At 49.7% G+C, this 13887-nt stretch overlaps 1 protein-coding gene across 4 annotated transcripts in view; it reads left to right on the plus strand.

Annotated features, from left to right (window-relative positions):
• The first annotated feature begins 362 nt into the window (after positions 1 to 362).
• DAPK2 (death associated protein kinase 2) overlaps positions 363 to 13887 on the plus strand; it is a 106927-nt gene continuing 93402 nt past the window's right edge. Inside the window, exons 1-2 of one of the 4 annotated variants that reach the window (XM_032480977.1) lie at positions 363 to 381; positions 6398 to 6495. In XM_032480977.1, coding sequence (XP_032336868.1) covers positions 6419 to 6495 — 77 coding nt within the window. In that variant the 5' untranslated portion in view covers positions 363 to 381; positions 6398 to 6418. The other 3 variants (XM_032480980.1, XM_032480978.1, XM_014558673.2) reach the window with 3 other exon arrangements.

The following is a 13887-nucleotide window of genomic DNA, read 5'->3' on the forward strand; positions in this document are numbered from 1 at the left end:
TCAACCAACCTCGCCAAGCAGGGCTGGGGGCACAGAGGCCAGGCTGCTCCCAAGCAGGGGTGGGGGTGGTGAGGGGATGGGGTGGAGTGGTAAGGAGGGGAGTGTCCCTCCCCATCACGGTCTCCACCCCACTGTGAACCGTGGATGGTGAGGTTCCCAGAAGAATCTGTGCATTGTCGCAGCATTCTTGCTGGGAGGGAGGAAGTGGCCTAGTCCCTGGTGAGACTTCCTCTCTCACGGTGTTTGTGTGGGAGCGGGGGACTAGAAAATACCACTTTCTGAGTGATCCTGCCAGGCTGTATCAATTGCATCTGCTCATTTAAATCCGTTTCCAGATAAAGTTTGGAGAAGTTAGCTGACTTACCCAAGGCCACACAGCAGGTGAGCGGCCGAGCTCATAAAGACGCCCTGGAGGTCTTGTCACTGGTTCTCGCCCTTTTTCCTGGGAACCTCAGGGGCCCGGAGGTGCCCAGCCCGAGGAGGCCGGGAGGCTCTCTGCCCTCAGCCTGGGACTGTCCCGAGGGGGCTCCCAGCAGGGGGCGCCCCGAACCCCGTCTCGGGCCTCGGGGCGCGCCTCCAGCCGGCGCCTGGGACGGGGCCGGCCGCTCCGCCCCCTCGGCTCCACAGCGGCTCTGCGGGCGGGCGGGCGCCGGGCGCGCAGGGAGCAGAGCAGAGCCGAGCCGCGCGCCCCGCGTGGCCCCCGCGCCCGCTGCCGCGCAGCTTCCCGCCGTGAGTAGCGCCGGTCCGCGGGCTCGACGGGCGGGACGGGGCGCGCGGCCCGGGGCGGGGGCTGGCGGGGGCGAATTGCTCCGGGGCGCTCCCTCGTGTCCCCAAGTCAGTCGCCCGGTCCTTGACGGCGCCCCCGAGGTATGGCCGGCCTTGGCCTTGGGCGCTCCGGCTCTGGCTCTGACTGGAACCCGCTGCGCCTCAGGGCGCGCTCCAAAATCTAGCACTGTGACCCGAGGGACCGGGTGGGAGCGGCAGTCAGAGACCTGGCGCCTCGGGAGGAGCTGGGAGGCAGACTTCCATCAAGTTAGGACCCCCTGACGGGAGGGAACACCCGAGGTTTCCCAGAGGAGAGGGGCCAGGGCCTCTCAGCATCAGCCGCCTCGCATACCTCCTTCTCCCCCTTGTGTGAGGGCTAAGCGGTGCGAGGAGGCTGCTCCGTATCCAGTCAGCTGTGTATGTGGCGAAAAGAAGCTGTGGTCCCCGCAGTCGCGAGCCCGGCCTGGGGCAGAGTTAGGGTGGGCATGGGAACAGCCAGAAGGTCTGCGGGGGTGCTGTCGACAGTTGACCCGACTGTGGGCCCGGCATTGTGCACGTCTCACAGCATGAGCGGGTCTGGCTAATCCTCACTGTATCTCTGCAAGGTGCGCATTAGTGTTTTCACTTTAGGAAGGAAGAGAGGAGGCCCGCAGGGGTGGGCATTGAGGCCACGCAGGTCGTGGTAGGTTAGGAGTGCCCATGGGAAGAGAGGATACATGCCTGGCTGCCTCAGTGGCAGGTGGGAAGGTCCCTGGAGGCAGGTGAAGAGAGCACTGCCCCTGACACCTTGTATTCTAGAATCTGCTGGAAGGCTGCTGTGGTTTCTGACCCTGTGGTTCTCAGCTGCCTCCGTGTGAGGTATTCCTGAGAGAGTCGTGGTGACAGGGGTACTGACACCTTGGCTTCTTCACAGTTACTTCCAGAGTCCTGTTCTTCCCCGAACCACCCATCTCCCAAGATGTGTTTTCAGCACCGGAAGTGGCTCCCATTCAGCAGCTTTGGGAGAGACTTGGGCAGGGGGCAGAGTGGTGTGTGGATGTCGGTGAGTGTGTGCTGGTCTGGGACAAGTTTCTCACTGGCAGAAACCAGACCTGAACTGACACTGACCACCTCCCTAAGGCCCCTCTGGTTGTTAGATGAGGTGAACAAGCAGGCTGCCCAGGGGAGCTGGACCTTTACCACAAAGAGAGTTTTCTCGTGTCAACTTAGTTAGCTAGCTGATCTTCTCGGAGCCCCAACTTCCTCATCAGAGATTGGGGTGGTCAAAGCCTCCAATGCATGGAAGGGCTCTGTAATGCCGGCTGCCCCCCGCCCCCTTCTATTGGCAGGCTCCTCAGAGCCTGGATGTGATGGTTCTTAACGGGTGAACGGGGACAATTATGATCCCATTTCACAGAGTTGCCCTGGGTGAGGATGTGTGAGAGTTCAGCAGAGAGAGCTGGGCCCATGGGGCAAGTGGGTGAAAGTTCCCTCTGGGATGATCCTCCAACCCTGGAGACCACTTCCTAGGTTGTCTGTTCCTCAGGAGGCGCCTGACTTCCCATCCGTGGTGCCACTGTTGGAGGGTTAAGGGCGCTGTCAACAGAAGCTGGGGGAAGAGCGGCTGGAGTGCACTAGCTGTGTGACTTTTAGCAAGTCCCTTCCCCTGTGTGGACCTCAGTTTCCTCCTTTTGTAAAAGAAGTGGGTTTGACCAGACAGCAGTGGATTTACACTCCTCTCACCCATGAATTTTTACACAGAACCCAACATATAGTGTAGATAAAATGGAACTCCTCTGACTCCCCTTCCTCATGCTGGTGGCTCCTGAGCAGACTCAAAAAATCCCCTAGGAGTTCTTCGAAGTTCCTTTTTGTGAGGTTCTAGGAAATCTGTGTTGACCTTCAGAAGTGTTGCCTAGTATTAGGGCTGGGGGCAGGAATGTGAATTCTAGGGATCCCATTAAGAGAAATGTGAGTGTGGAGATGGCCTCATCCTGGGAATGTCAGGAGCCGATGGCCTGGGCCTCTGGCCAAAAGGTGTATCTGTGCCCTCTGTCATGTAGTTTCATCATTTCAGGGCCAGAAAAGTACCTGTGCCTCTGGGTCCTAGGTGGTGACTATAATCCCCCCATCAGTGTCTCCCCTTTACTTTTATGTCTGCATGAAGTGCAAAAATGCAGGTTCATCTTGGGGAGAGATGTCATGAAGGGCCTTTAGCTGTTTTTTCCTGATGGGCTTTCTGAGCAGCAGCCTTGAGAAGGACGGCTGGGGCACTAAATTTAAATCGACCAATGTTTATGGAGTGCCTGCTGTATACCAGCTACCACAAGGGGTCAGAGGTGAGGATGTCACAACTCCTGCCCTCATGAGGCTCCAAGACAATAGGCAGGAGGGAAGGAATTTGTGGGAACCATCCAAGGACAGATTAAAGACTTTTTACATATGTTATCTCATTTGTCCCATAAAGTAGATGTTAGACTCATTTTTTTATTATGTAAAATTTTGATTGCATACAAAATAAGTGTACATGCTATATATCCATGTGACCACCAGCCAGGTCAAGAAAGCACTGTTGGCACACGGAAACCCCCTTGTGTCCCCTTCCAGGCACAACCCCCTACCCAGACGTAACTTCTAGCACTGTGGATTTGTTTGACCTAAGTGAAATCACATAGTCCGTTGTCTCTTGTGTCTGGTTTCTTTCATTCAATGTTTTGTTTGTGAGTTTCATCCATGTTATTGCAGGTAGCAGTAGTTTAATTATTTTCATAATTAAATTTGTGTTGTGTAATAATTTCATTGTAGAGGTATAACTCAATTTATCCGTTCTTCTATTGATGGCTATTTGGTTGTTTCCATTTTTCAGCTATTACTAATAGTGCTGTTGTGACCATCCTAATGTGCACCATTTTGGAAAAACATCTACATGCATTTCTCTTAGGTGTGTCCACAGAAACTGCCCAGCAGTTTTCCAAAGTAGTTGTCCCAGGGAACACTCTCCCTAGCAGTGTTCGAGAGGTCTCGAGTTGCTCTGCATGTTCACCAACGCTAGGCACTGTCTGGACTCATATTCTGTGGAGGTAATTTGAAGCTCAGAAAAGTTGTCCTGTGCTCAGTGTGTGCTAGTAAGTGGCAGAGCTGGGATTTGAGCCCAGGCCTGTGTGATTGCGGGATTTGTGCTCTTTCTGGGTTACACGTAGACGTAGATTCTATGAGCCGGAATGCGATAAGCCCTAGCCCTAAAAATGTGTAAAGAGCTCTCTTTAGGAATTTAAACAGGAGGAGAATTTTCATCTGTTTTGGCAAGAGAAAGGGTCCTGGAGCCTCATAGAGTTGGTAGCGTTTGAGCCTGGCTTTGCAGGAAGGGAACAGTTTGCTAGGAGGGCTCTCCAGCTGGGCCCCCCATGGAAAGGGCCCACCTTGAGCTGAGGCGTGGCAGGGGTGAAAGTTTAGGGGGAATGGGAAAGGTCGACATTTGACTGTAATATAGGATTTATGGGGAAGGGGGCTATGCTAAAATGGTGAGTTGGGGCCAAATTGGAGGGCCTAGTTTGAGCGTAGGGGGCTGCCCTGGCCCCCGTTTCCTGGTTACCCAGGATATGGAGCCTGAGGCAGGGGCATGTTGTTTTGCTGGGGAGCTGATAGCAAACGGAGCTGGCTTCTTGCCAAGTGGAGGACCTTACCTGTTCCTGAGACCACTCTCAGGGTGTCTGCAACAGAGTTTTTTGGAAGTTTCTGATTCCATCTAGCTGTTTGAAATCAGTGGCTACCCAACCCCTACCCCCAGTTGTTTATTTGGAAGTGTTTTTTCAGCAAAAAGAAGACACCCTCTGGGCTTGCTCAGGAGGTTTGCGAGGATGGGGGTGGGTGTGAGGGGGGCCAAGCCCGACTCACCAGGAGGATCCCAAAACCTTTTCCTCAGAAGGGAACAGAATTGGTATCTCGGTGGCTGTGGGGAGCAGAAACACAAACAATGGCCTGGGTCAAATAATAATAGTAATAATCATCCTTCTTATTTGTCTAGCTTATGCCCTTATCACAGTGGATCCGCACGGGGATGTGTGAAGTAGGCGATATAGACGTTACCACCTCTGTTTATAGATGGGGGACTGAGTCCCAGAGAGGGTGCCAATGTGCTGTGGGCCACATGGCTAATATACACTCAGACTAGCCTAGAACTGGGGCTCCTGGAGCCTGCTTTTTTCCAGATTCCATACTTGCCAGGCCCTGGCTGAGCACAGAGGGAAGACCAAGCAGAGAGGAGGATGTGCGATGGACAGGCAGGAGGTTGGCAGGTGACCCTGAGAGTAAGGCCAGGGAGCCAGGCCAGCTTGCCTGGAGGTCTTCAGGGATGTGTGTGCCTTGGTAGAAGGGAGAGAGGCAGGTGCCGTCTTGGTAACAGAGCTCTGGTTTGTAGGGGGCAGAGGTGGAGGAAAGAGGGTGAAAGGTATACAGCGTCTGAGAGTGAGGAGAGCTTCAGCCACTTGGCATCGATGAGATGAGACATGCCCTTATGTAATGGTGCCTCCACCCAGCCTGGTGAAAACAGCCTCCTGGGGCTCATGGGGCCCGGGCGTGGTTGGTAGCTGATTGCCAGGCAGAAGAAAAGCTGCCAGTGCTAGCCAAAATGAGCTCTGAGAGGCCTTTGCTAATGCCTCTTGAAAGATGTATCCACAGGTAGCCGGCTTCATCTTTGTAATTTGTAGGCTGAGTCTTGGGCCCAGGCCTCAGGATGCGTCCAAGGTAGCATATGACAGTCTGGGAATGGGTGAGTTCCTTGGGGCAGGAGCATCCCAGGGGAGGATGCAGACAGTCTCTTCTGGTGGAGTGGTGAGTGCTCCCCATTGCTCAGAGTGGTCCTGTGATTCTAAGGTGCCCTGGGCAGGCAGTGTTAGCTCCATTTTACAGATGAGGGAACTGAGGCTCCTCTGACAAAGGATGAGTTCCCAGGGCTAGTTGTGGGCAACATTGCAACAAGAGCCTCAGGCTCCTGACTCCTGATGCCTGTTGTAATTTGTCACACCCCTCCCAGCCATCTTTCCCTTTGGGTGATGAGTGAGAGAGTTTGCAAATCAGTTGAGACTTGCAGTTGGGTGGCACAGCCCTGAGGGAGCTGAGGTCATGATAATCCCTTACCTTCCTACTGCATTTTACAGTTTACAAAATACTGTCCGGGTTTGCAGTGGTTTTTACGGTATTAACCCCTTTTACAGATGAGGAAGTTAAGACTCGGCAGTTTTAATGACTTACTCGGGCAAAACTGGGACTTGAAGCTGGAACTTCTGACTCCAAAACGAGTGCTCTTTTTCCCACATCGTAGCTGCCTCTTTTCTCAGTAGACCCAAATTTCATGAGAACAAACTGCGGAAGTTTCCCATGACTCTGTTTCTCTGAACTTGTTTAGAACAGATCCGGAGTGAGCAGGGCTCTTTTTCTGTCTCCTTCACAGATCTGAATTAATATAAATCAAATAAGAACAGTACATTATCAGTCCCAGGTGAGGAAATTCTCCATCAAGGCTGTCCTTGAGGAACAAGGGTTGTGGATGATTGTTGAATCATTAGCTCCCATGCGGCCAACTACTTTTGAACCTAGGCTCAGGCTGGTGCTAATTGACATGTCTGTCCTAACCTCAGGTTTCTTCCCATTTCAGGGTGGTCCCCTCCAGGCCTCAATGAGGAGCCCAAACATGGAGATGTTCAAGCAGCAGAAGGTGGAGGACTTTTACGACATCGGGGAGGAGCTGGGGAGGTAAGTGGCTGTGAGAGGTGCAGGGAACACAAGGTGAACTGAGGTCACGCTTCACATGGTGCACTTGTCAGTACATCTGGTAGGTCATGGGCTCATCTCAAGACTGGTGGAAAGCTTTAAAAACAATCCCGAGGTTTATTCATCCTCACGGGCAGCTCTGCAAGTAATCATCTCTCTGTAAATAAAGACTTGTCAGCAGAAGGGACTAGAATCATTGAGTTCTAGGTATAACCTGGCTGATAGGGCAAATCTAAATGATTTTTGGTTTTTCTGTGAATTTTCTCCCAAAGCCCTACCCAGGCTCAACTGAGACCTGACTTGTTGGTTTTCTTCTGTGAATCCCACTTGGGATTCTCCACGGCCCCCAGGATTTTGTTTCATAAACTCAGAGCATGAATGGGAGGTGAGGTAATCCTCCTGAAAACAGATTTGCATTGAGTGACAAGCCACACAAGCCTGGTCATGAGGGTTCCTGGGATCTGAGTTACTGGGTTACGTTTTCAGGTTTGCTAAACCCATGACACAGCCGGGGGTGAGCTCAAATCTGAAGGTAGTTCCTGTTTGGAGAGAAATGAAGATTTTCCGAAGTTTTCTTCTTGCCTCCCTTTTCTAACAACTGCTAATATTCAAGTGGTGTTTTAATGATTCCAGAGCACCAGTCCTGGAGTTTGATTCTCACAACACTTCCCAGAATGGGAATTATTTTCACTCTTGTTCTTCAGATAAGGAAACTGTGGCCCAAAGCATTTGAACAAATTGCCCAAAGTTGTTCAGCCAGCAAGTGATATGGCCAAGGTCCGGCCAGTCCAGTTTGTACCCGCACACCTGTCATTTCTCTCTGATGCGCACAGTGCTTGCACACTCATACGTGCTCACCAGTACACCCAGCCTTACCTTTTTGCACACCCAGCAGAGTAGAAGCCTAGGGGTCTAGTGCCTCCACTGTATCCAAGATGCAAAACGGGAGGCCTTTCCCCTTGATAGAACTCTTGGGTTGGGACCAATTCTCTTACCTTCTTTTATGTTTAAACACAAACTAGAAAGAGCTTCACAGCTAAAGGAGCCTCACAGAAGAGTGGGAGGCACGGTAACTTCCAGTTCAGGGAATGCTAGTCCTGGCTGGCAGGGCTGGGAGCAAGTGTCTGCAGAGACCCCCAGAAGGGGGTGACTCCTCAGCCTTCCATCTGAGCCGCAGCTGCCGACAATCTGGGGCCTGTGAAGGGGTGGGAAGAGGGTGGTCAGCTGGAGTCTGACTCTGAGTGGGAAGCGGTTCTCTTCACCTCAGGTGCTTCTCCTGCCTGTGGTGACACTAGGGCGAACGGGTCCACCCTCGGCAGCAGACCTGGGCAGGCCCTGCCAGTGGCATTTGGTTCGGTGGCCTCATGTTGGCCACGCCCTCTGCGTAGGGTCTGTGCTAAGTGCTCTGGGTACCAAGATGAGCACAACGTGGTGGTCTCTGCCCTCCCGGGGCTCCAGCCTGGCCATGGGGGCGGCTGCAAGCATAACAAGGGCGGCGTTGGATGTGGCTGTGTCGGGTTGGCTGAGAACTGAGGGGTCTGAGTGGGGGGCTCTTAAGAAGGAAGGAGAAGCAGTTTCCAGGGGAATTCATCTGTTATTCTCGCTTGGTCCTGTCTCTCTCTGGCTCCATACATCAGCGCTATTAGGACTAGAAGAGACCTCATGTTTTGAGGTCCCCCACCTACAACAGGTGTGAAAGCCCTGTGTACCTCACAGCCTGGGAGCCTCAGAGGACCCTCCACCTCCAACTTTTCTAAAGAGCTAACTAGACATAGGGAGAGTAAGAGGCAGCAGAGGCCTGATGCTTTTAGAATGGCTTGTTGTCCTAGGATTCGTGGTCTAGATGAGGGGGCTCATCTGACAGTTGAAGAAACTGAGGCTCAGAGAGGGGAGGGGTCTTGCCTGGGACCGTAATCAGGCTGGAACTGGAGCTGCCTTCGAGTGACTGCTGGGCCTTAGAAAGTTCAATCTTAGCTCTCTCTCCTCCTGTCTTTTTCATGTAACACACTATTGAGGACGTAATGCATGTCAGGCACTGTCCCAGGCAGTGGCAAACAAAATAGGCACATTCCTGTCCTCTTGCAGCTTGTGTTCCACTGGTGGTGAAAGGCAGTAAGCAAGTGAACAAGGGATCACAAAAGTATAAATCACTACAGAGTGTGAAGGGATCTGAGAGAGAAGAGGGACTGTCATTTGGACTAGGTGGCCCGGGGAGGCTGTTCTGGGGAAGTGACTGAGGGCAAATGTGCAGGCAATGGAAGCAGCATGGACATAGGCCCGAGGTGGGGAGAGCCTGGGACCTGAGCTGCTGGCAGGAGGCCAACGTGGACTGGGGACGTGAGCTGGGGACACACGGCGCTAGATGAGGTTGGATATATAGCCAGATCCAGCCTTCAAGCTCCCTGCCAACACAGAGTGGTGGAGAGGTTTGGATTTTGGGGACATACGGTTTGAAGTTTTGAGTCCCATTCCTAGCTGTGCAACCTTACTTGACCTCTCTGAGCCTGATTTTTTTCTTCATCTGCAAGATAGAAATAATAACAGCAGCTACATCATGGTTGTGAGGATTAAATGGGATGCTGAGTCATGGTGTCCCTCACAGAGCTGGGCGCAGGGCAAGTGTTCAGTGAACAAGAGCGTCTGGCCTTCAAAGTAAGTTTGGGGTGTCAAGGCCCCACCTCCCTGGAGCCCCTGGAGAGGACAGTGTGGGACTCCGCAGGAGGAACAGCAGGAGGGTTGGTTGTTCTGGGGAGAAGCTGTATGTAAACCTGCTTCCTCAGCTTTCTGTGAGCGCTCTCACCTTGACTCAGCAGTCTCATTGATTTTAGCTCCTCACTAAGTTCTTACTATGCAAAAATGGAAATGAGTGGGAGTCATTTTTCATTTTTACCTGTAATGTCAGATGAAAGTCACAAACATTGTGTGGAGCAAAGGAAGCCAGACTCAAGAGGCCATATATATAATTCTGCATGTGTAAAGTCCAAGGCAGGCAAAATGAATCCGTGGTGCTAGAAGTCAGGATAGTGGTTACTCTTGAGGGACTAGTGAGTGGAAGGGGGCTGAAGGGGACTTCTGGGAGGTAGGGATTGTTCTGTTTCTTGATCTGGGTGCCTATTTCACTGGTGTGTTCATTTCATGAAAATATATTAAGCCATACATGTATATGAACATTTTCCTGTAGGTATATTGTTTCTGAACTAAAAGCATGCATTAACAAACAAGGAATCTTTTGCTCCACTCCGCCCTGGTCTGGCCCCTGAAGCGCATATTTCTGGTTCCTTTGGGGGCCTTGTGTGTCTTCCTGGCTGGAGATTCCTGGGCCCGGCTGGGGCCCACCTGGCCCCGCCCATTTCACCTAATTTCTGGTTCATGTTTTGGCACCGGCCTGCTCAGGATGCTGGAGGTTGCCTGCTGTTTCTGAGAGCAGCTGGAGAAAGGTGGGCCTGCAGCTTCTGGCCTCTCCCAGCCTTGGTAGCCACCGTACAGCAGAGTAGGGCTCATAAAGAGAAATCCATCTAACCCCTGGTTTTAGAGATGAGGCTAAGACCAGAGAGGGGAAGTGGTTTGTCCAAGGTCACACAGTGAACATGTGATAGACTGGGGTGCAGACTGGTGGTCTGGCTTCTGATCTAGGGCTCTGGCCACCATACCATTAAGGACCCACAAGCACAAACTCATTTTTTCCTTTAATTTGAATGCTTTTGGCGGGTAGGGGAGAATATATCGTAAGGTAGTCTTTTCTGTTTGACCTTAGGGTAGGGTAACAGGGTCAGAGTCAGAAGGGTGAACATTTGTGAAGGACTGATGTTTCCCAGGGAAGGGCGCTGACAGATAGGCTCAGTGACAAATACTGTATGTCTAAGTGTACGAGGTAATTTAATGTAAGCAGTATATAATGATCTGTGGTTTCTTTTTTCCTATACTTATATTACTTAGATTTTAAACATAAAATCATAAAATGTTACTGTTGAACTGGATTTCAACAAGAATTTGGTCTAAATCTCCATTTTATAGATGAGGAAAGTGAGGCCCAGAGAGGGGAGGTGATTTGTCCAAAGTCACATAGCTAGCAGTATAGGTGGTAGAACTTAAAGGGGCTTTTCAACTACATTTTGCTGGTTTAAACAAACAGACAAAAAGGTATCTATGTGTAAATTCAACTTTTATCCACAGCCCCCAGCTCTCTCAGAGAGCCTACTTCACCATTACCCTACACGTCCTGCCTTCCCCTCCCCAGCTCCTCTGGTGAAGACAGTGGCCAGAAGCCCTGCTAAGTATAGGAGGCTTGTGTGTGCAAGGCACACTGCTACTACGTGCTTAACCTGAAGAACCTCCTTTTGTAGGGACAGGAACTTTGGGCCAGGGGAGGAGCCACTGTTCTCAAGCCTCACCCTTCCTACCCAGGCTGTGAATTCCCTGGGAGAGCTGCCTGCCCTACCTGAGTCTCCTGATGGTGTCCTCTGTGGTTAAGATCACTCACCACACAGGCAGCTTAGCCAGGGCAACTTCTTTTGGGAGAGAAACCAGAACCTACAGGAAATGTGTAGAGCTCAGATATACCCAGGCTGGGTTCTATAGCCCAGTCTAGCCACATAGCTCTATAGAAAACAGTAATAAGAGGTGTTTGGATTCACTTGTCTCTGTCCTTGAGAAAAGAATTTCCAAGATGAACTCTGAAACAAAATGGCTTTTATTACTACTTTTTAAATAAAAAAAAATTTTTATCATAGAAGTAATGCATGGCAGATGTCATAAAGTTATGAAGAGTTAGAGTAAAAAGTAGAACTCCCTCTGTCCTCCCTCCAAGTCACCCCGACAAGTAGACTTTGATGATAATTTTTGTTTGTTTGTTTGTCTTTAGGGGGAGAGGTAACTAGGTTTATTTATTTATTTCATGGAGGTACTGTGGTTGGAACCCAGGACCTCGTGCATGCTAGGCATGCACTCTACCACTGAGCTATACCCTCCCCCCAATAATTTTTTTTAATATATTGCATTTTTATTTTTTTTTAGGGGGGAGGTAATTAGGTATTTATTATTATTATTTTTTTTAAATCAGGTACTGGGGATTGAACCCAGGACCTATGTATGCTAAGCATGCCCTCTACAACTTGAGCTATACCCTCCCCCAGCCCTGATAATTTTTTTAAATTTTATTTTTTATTCAAGTGTAGTTGATTTACAATGTTAGTTTCAGGTGTACAGCAAAGTGATTCAGTTATACCTATACATACCTATATATTTTTTCTTTTCAGATTCTTTTCCATTATATGTTATTTCAAGAAATTGAATATAGTTCCCTGTGCTATACAGTAGGCCCTTGTTGTTTACATATTTTATATATAGTAATGTGTATCTATTAATCCCCAACTCCTAATTTATCCCTCCCCAACCCTTTCCCCTTTGGTAACCATAGTTTGTTTTCTGTGTCAATGAGTCTGGTACTGGTTTGTAAATAAAATTTGTATCTTTTTTTTTTTAAAGATTCCACATATAAGTGATATCATATGATATTTGTCTTTCTCTGTCTAACTTTTTTCACTTAATATGATAATATGATAATCTCTGATCAATCATCAGATTTTGATGATAATTGTCTTCTGTTACCTTTCAGAACTTTTCTAAGTAAAGCTGGTGTGTGTGTGGACCCAGGTGAGATCACATGACTGTAACAATCTACAACTTGCTTTTCTCACTTAATGAAATACATTGAATATCTTTTTACAGCTGTGTATTAGATAGATCTATAAGACTTATTTTGGCTGAAAGTTTTTTTCTAATAAAAAAATTTTAAGAAGACAGTTTAAGCCAATAAAAGATTGGCAGCCTTAACCCAGCAACTATTTTTATTTCTGAGTCCCACCTTCTAATCTTTCTATGGCTGTTCTCATGCTTGCGCATCCTCTCCTCTTTGTGTCTGCTTGAGGCATGGATGTGCTCAGAGCTGACATTTCCCCAAGTGCTAAGCTCCTGGGGCAGGAGCAGTGCTCAGGCCCTGAGAATGCCCAGTGATGAGATTAGGCTTATCTCACGTTTGTTGGTACTGGGCTGTCAACTCTTTGAAGCCAGGTCTGCACTTGCTCTCTGATTCTGAGCATCACGACAGCACTGAGACAGAGGCCAGTGGTCCCCAAATCTGTGACTTCTCTTTGCTCTTGCTCTTCCCTCACTCTTGGAAAAATTAAACTTCTCCTTTAAGGTCTAGATCAGATGCTGTCTCTCAGAGGGGAGGACATAGCTCAGTGGTAGGGCACATGCTTAGCATGCATGAGTTCCTGGGTTCAATCCCCAGTATCTCTGTTAAAAAATAAATAAATAAACTTACCTACCCCCCCCACTCCCCCCAAACAACGACAACAAAACAGCTGTCTCTCCCAGCAAAGCTTGCCATGACCCACCCATCCTACCACACCTCCTTCTGTGGATTTAATTACCTCATATTCTGACCCACACCTCTATTAAGTGCTAATGTCATCATATTGTATGTTACACCAAAGGGTCACCTGGTCATCCTCCCTGCTGGACCCAGGTTACTCCAGGCTGGGCTCCTGCATACTTCCCCCACGCCTCCCCGGCCAGCGTCCAGCACTGGCCATTTACACTTGATAAGTGCTCAACTCCCACAGACACCACAGTTAACCACAGTTAACTGCAGAGCTGTCTGGAACCTGCCTGGAGTTAAATCTGAGGCAGAAAACCTCAGCCAAGCCCCCAGCTCCCATAGGCCTTGGAATCCATGAACATCCAGGATTCCCCAAACACACAGTGGGAAACGAAACACAAAAGTGACCTCCATTTCCTAGACACACATTATTGTATTTAATCCTCACAACACCTTGTGAATCAGTTATTATTCCCATTTTACAGATGAAGAAACTCAGTCTCCAAAACATTAGGGAACAGGCTCAAGAAATACAAACCGCCTACCTTATCAAGGAGAAGCCAAGTGGGAAATTCCACCTCGTGCAACACAACAAATCTCAGAGGAAGTCAGAAACAAAAGCCAGAAACTTCTCTGCCGCGCTGGGCTGGGATTCTTGTGCCTCTCTGATTACACTTATGCTTATATTTCCTGCTGCTGGGAAAGTGAAAGGGACCGACCTCAGTGCTGAGTACTTCCCATCTCCCAGAACAGCTGGGTCACAGTCCCACTTCACAGATGTGAAAACTGAGGTTCGGAGAAGTTTTACAGTGGCTCCTGGTCTCTCAAGCCCAGGAGCTTTCTTGTCACAAAGAAACATCAAGCTTGTCTATGCCGAGCCCTGGAAGCTCTCAGCTTGGTGTTAGTGGCAAGGAAGTCTTTTGGGCCACAGCTGCGCCCCAGACAAGCCAGTGGTTTCCAAAAGGTGAGTGAGTGTGTGTGAATGAGTACAT

Source organism: Camelus ferus, chromosome 6, assembly GCF_009834535.1.
Source record: "Camelus ferus isolate YT-003-E chromosome 6, BCGSAC_Cfer_1.0, whole genome shotgun sequence".
NCBI lineage: Eukaryota > Metazoa > Chordata > Mammalia > Artiodactyla > Camelidae > Camelus > Camelus ferus.